The sequence below is a fragment of the Dipodomys merriami genome, unplaced genomic scaffold, assembly GCF_024711535.1.
Source record: "Dipodomys merriami isolate MVZ:Mamm:240054 unplaced genomic scaffold, mDipMer1.0.p SCAF_30, whole genome shotgun sequence".
Lineage (NCBI taxonomy): Eukaryota > Metazoa > Chordata > Mammalia > Rodentia > Heteromyidae > Dipodomys > Dipodomys merriami.
Genome location: NW_027204493.1, coordinates 12,713,603 through 12,722,231, shown reverse-complemented (window position 1 = coordinate 12,722,231; position 8,629 = coordinate 12,713,603). Strand labels below are relative to the sequence as shown.

Sequence of the window (8,629 nt, the reverse complement as noted above, 5' to 3'; positions counted from 1 at the left end):
ATATCTCTTTTTCTCCCCTCAGGAATTAGTTTTAAGAACTTAAGTCTCTTCCTTCCTCTGTAAACTTCTATCATTTCACTAATGTTAAAGGAAGGTAAGACTTTTAGAAATGATTGAAGAATAGGCAATTTAATAGCATTATACTTTGCTGAGATTGATACAATTCATAGGTGTGTTTAGGTATGTATATATAAGCACAACACATTTGTGTATCAGTCATGTGATCTACTTTAATGGTGTGCTGAAATGAACTCATGGTTCATGAGAGCAGACACACATTTCCAGGAATTTGGTAAGCTCTTTAGGGTCATGTTCATAGTCTCAAAATAGTTAAGAAGTCATGTAACTTGGAAAATAATAAGGATGGGTATGGTTTTATTTCTCCTGGAGAAAAAATTGTTAAGTAATTTACCAATATATTCTCAAAAGTTTGGTCATGAAAAGGATGGCATATACACTTTTGGCTAGATTCCATTAAAAAAAATAGTGAAGTTAAAAAGAAAGTTTTTGGAAATTTACCTTAGCTTTTAAGTTCAAAAAAGTCTGAAACATCACCTATTTGTCCTATTAATTGTTTGAAAATGCAATTATAGACCCTAGAATATTAGAACATTCACACAAAGTTGATTGGAAACATTAAAAAATTACAGTCTCTGCATTTATGTTTTTAGACACTCATTAAAATGTTAGCTAAACCTAAATTTAAGGAAAATGAATATTATATGAAAAGTAAAGAAACTCAACTTTTGTTGCTGGTGTAGCTTTTGTGTTTTCAAAACCCTGTCAGTGTAATTTGGATATATGGTCTTTAATACATATGTACATGTATGTAAGTGCATAAGTCACATAACAGTATAAGTCATAACAGTAGGGAAATGAGATCACTGGTTCATTAAATAGTCTACTAATAACTAAGAATGACTTATGCTAAAATTGTGATAGACAAATGACGGGATAGCTATTTGATCTAGCTAAATAGCTCTTCCTCTATTTTCTTAAAAGACCAGAATTCCTTATTGTTTTCTCTTTGGCTAAACAATGTATTTAGGTTAAATATATACACACTCATACTTCAGTGCATGCTTTCCCTAGAAGTCACAGATTCCAAGAATAAACCTAAATTTATGTTTCTGCTTTGCTTCTTAGATGATGCTGAGAGAGAAGCAGTTCTGCTAAGCAGGTAAGCGCTGGCAGTGGACACTTGGGAACTGAAAAAGAGAAACCCTGAGTTTTATTTGGCAAAGAAATAGCCAGTGGGAAGAATGGTTTCTGAACTCAGAACAAAGTATGGAGGATAGAGGAAATATCTTCTTTCTTCCAGCTACTGATATCCTTGGCATCCCTCTGGCTTATCCCTTTAGTTTTCAGGGTCTTAGTTGTCAAGGTGGAGAGCCAAGAGGTAGGCAAAATCTGAGTCTTCAGGTAATTCTTCAGAAACTAGGCTGTTTTTGTTGTTGTGGTGGTGGTTTTGTTTTGTTATTTTTTGCATTAAGCCTCTGATATCCAGTTTCTCTGTTGCTTTGCTGTCTGGTGTTGTGATGGTAAATCAAGTGGAGTAGTAGGTATTGCAGAAGTACCGGCAAATTGTACAGCAGTATTTCACACACGCAGCTACTATACATTCAATTTTTGTGATTTTCTTAAAATCAGGAGCGACTTGGAAGCTTATGCCACAGCAGAGTCAGAGAAACTACACTAAAAAAATACATAAAGGTGTGATATCTTTTGGTTGCTTTGAGCTTTTTCAAGCCAGAACTTCTTCAAAATACATTTTCTGGGGTTCTACTTAAATATTAATATGCCACAATCAAAAGCAATGAGCTGTTGGTAGAATGCAATACAGATATGGCATACTGCCTTTTTATAAAAGAAATAAGAAATGTGTTTGGAAAGTTAAATGCCTTTAAAAAATTAAAAACAAATGTATTCTCACAGCTTGGGGGAGGGGTGTTGAATGAACTCTGTACCAATGAGCTGATGACGATCCTTCTTTATAACTGGCACCCTGGAGGTGCCCACTTGCCTTCATGGGCTGCTCCACCAAGACTTCAGTACTTTATGAGGCCTTTATTTCTGCTGCCATGTATCCTCCATCCAGAATCCTCCGTGGCACGATCCATGCATAATATGCTTTTCATGACAGCTCACTGTGATACTCCACAAAACTACTTATCGTGCTTTAAATTCTATATAGACTTTTGCATTTTAGAGCTATGTTTCAAAAATTAAGCACATTCTGTAAAAGATTAATCTATTCCATTCAGTCCACTTGTTTTTAAACAACTCTATCTGGTATATTCATTCTACATAGAATTTTATCTCAAATTGCACTATTTTCCAGTCACATGGGAACTAAAGAACCCAACACAAAGATGCTGAATGAATTTGTTGTGATTTAGTTCTGTTTTCAGCCAATATTGTATATGGATTCTATTAAGGGACCTTTATTAGTTTTACATTTATGCTTAGAGAAGTGGTTTTTTTCAGGCAATCATTTTTCTGGGCCATACAAGTGTGAACTATTATGCTAAAGGTGAATATCTGTCCACAATCAGGGAAACAAAGAATAATTTGAAAAATAAATGCTTCTGTGTTGATAAAGTTATTTGTGTATTTTCTTAAATACTTTGGGTGATGGTGATTTAACAAATAAACATATTCATATTGATTCTTCTTAAAAACACTGTTATTTACTACTCAACAAAAATGAGTAATCTTTTAAAATAAGTTTCATCACTTAAAAAATATACATATATTTTTGGTACTGTTTTTGGATCCAGCTTGATCTGTTATTTCCTATGTGATGAATTTTTGTTGGATTGCATAGAGTTATGTGACTCTGTCTTTGGTGTTTTTTTCTTTTTGTAGATTTCTTGTCACATGTTTGAGGCTAACCTGAGGAACATGGATCATTGAGTAATTGTTTTTCATTTTCTCTTGAAAAACATTTCATTTCTCCATTTTCTTCTTTAGTGGTCTTTTGAAGAAACCAATCTGTGGAAAAAATACAAAACACAACACAGTTATTTTAATTGAGGTAATCATTAGTCTCTATGTAGAATCTAATTTAATAATATATTTGCAAATATGGGCATACAACTAATTCAGATAATGGAGAAAATATTTTCATTGATCTATTCATATTTAATGTCAATAAATGATATTTATTCAGATTGCTTTTTTTACTTTTGACTTTTCATTTATTAAATCATGTCTTCTAGCAAAAAAATCCTACAAATATTTAACTTACTTACAGAGTTCTGGGAAATGTTTTGGGAGGCATACACACTGAAGCTGCTGGTACTTTGTTATTTATTTATTTATTTATTTACTTATTTATTTCCTCATGGATGTGGCAGAAAAATTTTCACCAAGTTACTGATAGTCATATGTAGAAGCTGTTAGAGTTGGTGAATGTGGCAAGTGCACATTGGATAGGAAATGTCAGGGAGATTTCTGACATCTCTGTAGGCTCTCTTTTGGAGCTTACAGCCTAGTGGGGCAAAATACTAACAGACATAAGCTGATGTACTATGTAAAGTCTTGTAGGTTATGGCAGGTACTTTGGCTTTTACTGTAAATCAGTGGAAAATCACTATAAAGTTTCAAACAAGAAAAAAAAATACAAGGACAGCCCAAAGTTTGTTAAATAATTTTTTGGGGGGCTTAAAAAGTTTACTGGATAGAAAAATGTGCTTATCTTTGTAGGTATGCATTTCCAGAGTAGAGACCACAAAACAGGTGGATGCAAATTCCTCTTTTATTTATTTGTCTAAAACAACTAATGGTATGAGGCCAGAGAGAATCTATGCAAATGTCCACTCTGCCTTTTCTCTTTTCTTGACAGTGATTTCCTAAAAGTTTTCCAGCAAAAGGAATGCTCCCACCAAAAACCAGACCAAAAGAAATCATCAGCTTGGTCTGTTGGAGAGGCGCTCATAAAGGAAGAAAACACTTCCTGTCTGATGAATAGGCCTTGAGTGCCACAGTGTGGCAAAGCCAGGCATTACAGAACACCGGTGTCTGACTTCAGAGGAACTGAGTATTGAATGTTTGAGGGTTCTGTTTTGGGGACTTTGCTAGAGAAAGACCAGGGAGACTACCAACTGAATTAAATGTCAACTGAAATGAATGTCACGTGTCTCTATCTTCAGCATAGGCTTGCTGGCATTTTCCTCTAGTAGTCACTCCCCAAAGATAAAGTTAGTCATTGTAGAAGAATAACAAAAGACTGAAGAAACCATGTGTAATCTGTTGGGAGAGAAAGCTGCCATTTTATTTTTTTTAAAGTGATTGGTGGTCATGTTTTAGAAAAACACATGTGTAGCTATAATCTCTATTTTAACATTGTTTAACCATTTAACAAGGAGTAAAACACAGGAATGTATTATGCTAGAATATGTGATGATTTTGTATAATTGGAAAAAGCATTAAGTTCAACTTTTCTATGGGATTTTATTCTTCACTAAGTGGATTGCGAAAGCTACTATCCCAGATTGTTTGAAAAAATGTTGGTGTTGTTGGTGTTAGTGTTGGTGTTGGTGTTGGTTTTTGTGGTGTTGGTGGTCCTGGAGCTTGAACTCTGGGCCTGGGCACTGACCCTGAGCTCTTCAGCTCAAGGCAAGGGCTCTCCCACTTGAACCACAGTTTCACTTCTGGTTTTCTGGTGGTTAATTGGATATAAGAGACTCAGGACTTTCCTGCCTGGGCTGGCTTTGAACCTCGGTCCTAAGATCTCAGTTTCCCGAGTAGGTGGGATTACAGGCATGAGCCACTGGCACCTGGCTGTTTGAAAAGTTTTATACAGCTGTTTGTAAAGTTTTAAGCTTCTCAGCTTAAACAAAATACCTATGTAAATGTAAATAGAATCACTCAATTTCATGAAAGGATTTGAAACAGGAGTCTTAGAAACTTTAAGAGCATTCTTACATCAATGAATCAGTAAATCAACCATCAAGTATACAAGTATTGCATAAAATGTGGTATACTTGCTTATATATTAGAAGTATTTAATATTTAAGATACAGAGTCCTGTGATTTAGTTCAGCTTGATGCTTTTATGTTCTTAAAGTTATATAGGAGTTCAAATTTTATTTTTTTATAAAATGGGGTTTCCATTATTCTCTGCTTAAAAAGTAATATAGATGTTAAAAATTTTTAAACATTCATTGATAATCTTAACCTCCAGAGAGATCCCCCATTGATTTATTGCATATGTCTATCTCAAAATAGGGTCTATATTTTTCTTTTTAAAAGTAAAACGAAGTTGTACACTCTCTATGAAATATTATTTTAAAATTTTATCTTGGTTATTTCAAAGTTCCTTTTATTATGACATACATCTCACAACCTAGGTAAGCTACTCAGCTTGCTGGTGACAAGAATAGAGGTAAAGGGACTTTGGGGCTTACCTTCCAGAGAAGCAGTATCAGCAGGAGCAGCAGCAGCAGCCCAGCAAACGCACTCAAGAGGATAACCCACAGTGGCACTCTGCCTGGGAGTCCATCTTTGGATATTTGAATAGCAAGCTGAAAATTATTAAACAAAGCCATTAACATCGATAAACACTCATTCAAACTAAACTATGAGTTCTTGTAGGCTATATTTTTCTACCAAACAGCATATTTAACCTCACTATTGCTTACAGAGGAAACATTGAGTTGCATTTGAATATGCCCTTCCATATCTTCTAAATCTCCTCAAATGTATTCCTATCACTGAAAATTACTTAATATTTCATTTTCCAGGATCTCATACATAGAATTGTCCATCCAGTATAGTGGCTTGTGCCTATAATCCAAGCTACGTGGAAAGCAGAAATAAGAGGATTGTAGTTCTAGCCAGCCACATCAGAAGTTAATGAGAATGTATTTTAAAGAACAAGCCAGGCCCAGCACTGGTGGCTCACGCCTGTAATCCTAGCTACTCAGGAGGCTGAGATCTGAGGATCACCATTCAAAGCCAGCCCAGGCAGGAAAGTCTGTGAAACTCTTATCTCCAATAAACATTCAGAAAACCGAAGTGGTGTTGTAACTCAAGTGGTAGAGCGCTCGCCTTGAGCTGAAGAGCTGAGGGACAGCGCCCAAACCCAGAGTTCAAGCCCCATAACCAACAACAACAAAAACAAAAAATTAAAAAAAACCAACAAGCCAGGTGCAGTGATGCCTGTGTGGAATCCTAGGTAACTGGGAAGCATGTATAGCAGGATTGTGATCCAAAACTTGCCCAGGAAAACAATGCTAGACCCTACTTAGAAAATGACTAAAGCAAAAGGGACAAGAAGTGTGGCTTAAGTCATAGAGTACTTGCCTGGAAAGCACAAAGCCCCAAGTTCAGACCTTTAGTTCTACCCTCTCCTTTTCGAAGAAGGGATTTTTAATGCTCTGAGGCAGGAGATTTCCTTTTAACTCAGAACAAACCACAGTACTATGTTCCAAAGGTTGTCTTGTTCATTATCACAGTAGCTTCAATTTAGGCTGGAATGTCACAGATTGTTAAAATCAAGACCTCTCTATTCTAATTCAAATGGGCTATGATTCAAATCATAAGAAAATATAATGTTCATGCAATAAAATGCACACATTTCCAGCACATATATGCATAGCTATCACAATGTGCTTTCAATGGTACTATACTGTCTCTTCTAATTGATTCATCACTCAGTCACTTATAATTTAGGACTTAAGTGGACTTCAGTGTGAAACAGGCAGCTTCCAGTAGCTTTTAGCTTCTTCTGACCTCTCAGTGTGGTGTCCTAACCTCATGGGAGTTTGTCTGTTCTGAGTCCTATGCCACAGGAATCTGAAGAAGGTAATAATAGTACAGATTCAGACTATTGAGGTAGACTTTAACCATGCCTGTAACATTGTCCTGAAATTAAGATGTGGATATGGAGTCTAGATAAAGGTATGTGATCTGCAGAGAGATCACATGATTAGAAAATGAGCACTTTTGGTAATTTTATCAATATAGGTTTAATTTTCCTTTAGTGTGTAATAAATGTCTACAGGGGCATTTGTAATTAACATTCAGGCAAAACCACATCGTTAAAATACATTATAAAAATTATAACATTTTAAAGACACCCTTTCAGGACTCAAAAATGCTTCTCCTCTAATAAAATCCATACATATATTATTTAAAAAGATGTTTGTGAATTGTTGACTTTTCTGTTGACTTTTCTATTGCCTTTTCATTTTGCATTGATGGGCCAAGAGCTCTTTATGATAAGCATTTTGTGTATGTATCTTCTTTGTGTCTAGAACTGTGTAGTGATCAGCAATCACTGACATCGAAATGGTTGGCAACAGGTAATTGTACAATAGCATCAGAATCATAGACAGCTTCCAAATTGAATTTTGGAAGCTTTTTATCCACATGAGATCATTAAATTCTCCAGGACTAGAGGGGAAATCACACTTAAGTACCTTGATCTATAACTACTACTTGGGCTTTATTTCATAAAAGGACAAGAGTGGGAAAACACTCAAACTTGAATCCAGGACTCAGCCTGAATCTCTAACATTTCTTGTTGTTAGTTTCAAATTTACCAGTGACCAAATACAGGAAACATTAAAAAGTTCACACATTTTCCTGTACAGTATAAAAGGCACTGCAAAAGGAAATTATTTTTCCATATCTGTTCTTCAGACATCAGTTGCATTTTATACTGTCAGTTTTTAAAGAAGGAAAAGCATAAATGCAGCATTTTCTATCAAGCTGAAAATGAAAACAACTGCAATAGTTACTATGACAGTTGGAAGCAATAAATTCAAACGTGGCAGCTTACTTGTAAATACTATCATTTCCTCACTTTCTTACAACGAAGAATAAGACTGAAACCATATTTGAAGCTAATGAAGTGGAAAGCAAATGGTAGCTGTCACTTGCACAAAGATGAACCAGACAGTGCAGTGAGACTACGTACAATTATAAAACATTGTGTCACAAATGCACATGGGTGAAATGCATCAGGGTTTCAAATCAGGCAGTGGGACGTACCTCTCTTTTTTGGTTGCTACTACTTAAAACCAGAGATGCATTTTGACTCCAAAGTTCTCCCCTGATTGTCAGATTTAAGCTGGAAAAATGTGCCTGAAAAGCAGATTAGAGTTATTTTTTTAAACAAATTATGTGAATCAAAATGAGAGTTGGCTGTATTTGAGGAGTGGTTATTAAATTGGTCATTTTTCCCCGAGAGTCACGAACACTGTCATTGTCCACTGATCTGTGGAAACCGATGTCTGGGCATTCAACATCCTTTCTTAGCATTTCTTCCTAATCCACACTGAGATCCTTGTTAAGAATAGGCTTTATAGAATAGGAAAAAAATTTAAACAATTTCCACTCAGATTGTTTCTTTGAAAAACAAACCTCCACCCCTGCCTACTTGTAATACAGTTAGGCATAAAATAGCTAAATGTTGGTAACAAAGTTTACATGTTGGCACTTATCTATGTTAAGTATAAAATTGCCAATATCCAACATTTGATGACTTACAAAAAACAGCAACCATATGATAAAAAATGGTGTTTTCATTTCTTTAGAGAAAAATAAAAATACTAAATAAAATATTTTTTTTTGTCAGTCGTGGGGCCTGAACTCTGGGCCTGGATGCTGTCCCTCAGCT

At 35.3% G+C, this 8,629-nt stretch overlaps 1 protein-coding gene across 1 annotated transcript in view; it reads right to left on the bottom strand.

The window, feature by feature from the left end:
• Window positions 1–343: 343 nt before the first annotated feature.
• Window positions 344–8,629, bottom strand: part of Itga1 (integrin subunit alpha 1) — a 148,835-nt gene continuing 140,549 nt past the window's right edge. Inside the window, exons 27-29 of the mRNA XM_070041152.1 lie at window positions 8,002–8,094; window positions 5,412–5,528; window positions 344–2,994 (exon numbers count right to left, since the gene is read on the bottom strand). Of these exons, the coding sequence (XP_069897253.1) occupies window positions 2,950–2,994; window positions 5,412–5,528; window positions 8,002–8,094 (255 nt within the window). The 3' untranslated portion in view covers window positions 344–2,949. The remainder of the gene's footprint in view (window positions 2,995–5,411; window positions 5,529–8,001; window positions 8,095–8,629) is intronic.